The 2,935-nt window shown below is 32.9% G+C and overlaps 1 protein-coding gene across 9 annotated transcripts in view; it reads right to left on the bottom strand.

The window, feature by feature from the left end:
- ZNF510 (zinc finger protein 510) overlaps positions 1 to 2,935 on the bottom strand; it is a 24,699-nt gene that overhangs the window by 6,076 nt on the left and 15,688 nt on the right. For 8 of the 9 annotated variants that reach the window (XM_023525046.1, XM_023525049.1, XM_023525050.1 and 5 more), the window contains exon 6: positions 416 to 814. In XM_023525046.1, coding sequence (XP_023380814.1) covers positions 416 to 814 — 399 coding nt within the window. Of the gene's footprint in view, positions 1 to 5; positions 815 to 2,935 lie in introns of all 9 variants that reach the window. The other variant, XM_023525045.1, reaches the window with a different exon arrangement.

The following is a 2,935-nucleotide window of genomic DNA, read 5'->3' as shown; positions in this document are numbered from 1 at the left end:
GATATCTGGTAGGATTTCCTATTTTCATAATATTCAAAGGATTTATCCTCAGTTTGTGTCCACACCAATGGATTCTCTTCTGTGACACTTCTCTGAGATTCAGGGAGAGGTGACTTCCTATTGAAATTATTCCCACTTGCATTACATTCATAGTGTTTCACAGCCACGTTAAATTTATTATATTCCTTGATAGGTGACTTCTCACAGAAGGACTTTCCATATTGATTAAGATGAGAGTGTTTCTCTCCTGTCCTAGCTCTTTCATGGTCAAAGACATTTATCTTATCACAGTTTTTAATAAATTCATCATCTTTACAGGATTTTTCTCCTGTGTGAGTATTCCTATGTGTAATACAGGCAGCTTCATCAAAGAAGGCTTTTCCAATTTCATGAAATTCAAAAGCTTGCTCCAAATGTTGATACTTTTGATGCTCAGGAAGATTTTCCTCATAACTGAGGGTTTTCCTATTTTTATTACATTCATAAAATTTCTCTCCAGTATGAATTCTCTCAAAGTTAATTTTGAAAGGTAAAATTTCACAGACATTACAGTAACCTGGTATTTTTGCCAAATAAGTTCTATTATTAATGATAAATTGAGGAATATTTTGCAAATTGACTCCCCATGGGTCGCATTTACAAAACATTTTTGTTGAAGAAACAGGAGCTATATGCAGATTAAATGGTATTCCCCAAACTTCCTCTTCCTCTCTAGTCAAAGGTTTATTATTGACGAATGTTACTTGCTGCAGGTGTTTGGCTTTGATTTTCTTGTCCCCCTGGATCAGGGCATCATCTCTGTAATGTTCTAAAACTGAGAAAAATTGAAAGCATCTTATGAATCTTACATTTCTTATGAGTGGGGCTTACAGACATATGCCCTTATGTTGCATTTCAGTTTTTGGTTTCTCAAAGTTAAATAATTCATGTGTGTGTGAACATATATATATTCACCCTCCTTTAAAAAATAATACTGATCTAGTGAAAATGAGTGGGGAAACTGGTAATAAATACAGATTTGTATTTGGATTGTGATAATTTGGATTTTCTTATCTGGATAGAGAAGAGAAAGAAAAGAAAAAATAGAAATTAGGCTTTTATAGGAATGGTTATTTTAGGGAGCAGAAAAAACAGATAATGGGATGACTACAAGGACTGTAAACTTAAGTAGAGTAATAAGAAAAATTAGGAGATAATGAGCATTATGGACTAGCCCCAACAGGGGAAGAGTTTGGTTTGAGGAAATAAATTACAGTATAGGTCCTTCCTTATCTAGGCTCCACTGGGAGACTATTCAAGAGTCTACATCCAATTTGATACCGTTCCTTATTTCCATTCAGTTCTTCAACACTAAATTAAATTGATAGCACTACCTGCCTCATGATTAAATGAAGAAGTTTATAGCTCAGGATCTAACCCATCTTACAGCTGCGAGTCATAGTAACACAAACAAGTATAAAATTCATGAAAGGAATCATCAATTCCTTTTGATGAAAGGAATCATCAATTCCTCTGATCACTTCATCCTAAATTTCCATATTCCAATTTGATATGAGAGGTATAGTTTTAAATAGGATATCATGGAAAACCTTACTGTAAAGACGACACTTAAGAAAAGTCCAAATCGGGTACTAGACTAATCAGGGGGATCACTTCATAAATGATATAAATGTCTAACCATTATGCTGTACACCTGAAACTGATATAATATTGAATGTCAACTTTAACTGAAAAATAGAAATTAAAAAAAAGAAAGGTCTAAATTCTTTATGTATTCGGGATGCCCATCCTTGATGGGTTTTATGAGTTGTAAATATCTACTTTTGGCTCATCTCTTAACTCTCTGTTAAGCATGAAATTTATACTGCATATAACTTACATGTGTAATATAACAGTATAGAGTGAACACTCATGGAATTAGAAACCATGTCAAGAAATAGTACACAAATGGCTCTGCAAAAATCCCTATTTGATCGTGCCTGGTTACAACTTCTTCATGCTTATGAGTTCACCACTCTAATATTTATGTAATGATTTCCTTCTCTGTTGTTTTATCAACAATATATGAATTCCTAAAAATGTAACCAAGCCTGTTTCTGACAATCATACATGCATATTTATATTTTTTGGTTTCTTTTGCTTAATATTATGTTTGTAATCACTGTAAAAGATTTTATGTAGCTTTATAATTCTCCCTTAAGGAATACAACTATTTCTTTATTCTACTGCTGATGAGCCCAATTTTTGGCAAAGATATATGAATAGTCTTTTATTCATTCTAGAAAATACAATCATGCCTTTCTGTAGGGAATACAGTTAGGAAAGCAACTGTTTGTTTATAAGATATGTAAAACTTCAATGTGATTTGATAACATCTTCCTGATTCTACAGTGGTCTTACTAGTTTACATTTTCAGTCAGTTAATGAGGGTCTTTAATATTTCACATCCTCACCAGGACTTGGCATTACCAGACTTATTAACCTCACTGCATATCATACATATTTCTTATCTCACCTTATATATTTTTTGCACTCTGTGAAAACTAAGGAGATTGAACACATTTTCAAAAGTTTAATGGCTATTTAAAAGTTCCTGTTCAAAGTCTTTTGCCTGTTTTTCAACTGGGTTGCTACCTTTTTCCACAATGACTTGCAAAAATTCTTATCCTTCCGTGATTACTTGTATTGTATACATATTCTGGTACTCTGTGTCTTTTCATCTTTTTAATGCTATCTTTTATTTTAAAAAGTTCTCAATTTTAATTTAGTAAGGTTTATGAATTATTTTCTTTTGATTGGTGTTTTTTGTGCCTTTGTGCCTTTGTGCCTTTTAAGAAGTCTTGAAATACATAGGTGTTCGTCACTAAACTGACCTTCTGAAACTAGCTACCCCCACATAATTCTGTCTGCTAGTGCTCAGTGACTCACCTTGGTA

This window comes from Pteropus vampyrus, unplaced genomic scaffold (assembly GCF_000151845.1).
Source record: "Pteropus vampyrus isolate Shadow unplaced genomic scaffold, Pvam_2.0 Scaffold520, whole genome shotgun sequence".
In the NCBI taxonomy this organism is placed as follows: Eukaryota; Metazoa; Chordata; class Mammalia; order Chiroptera; family Pteropodidae; genus Pteropus; species Pteropus vampyrus.
This window is presented reverse-complemented; position numbering and strand designations above follow the sequence as displayed.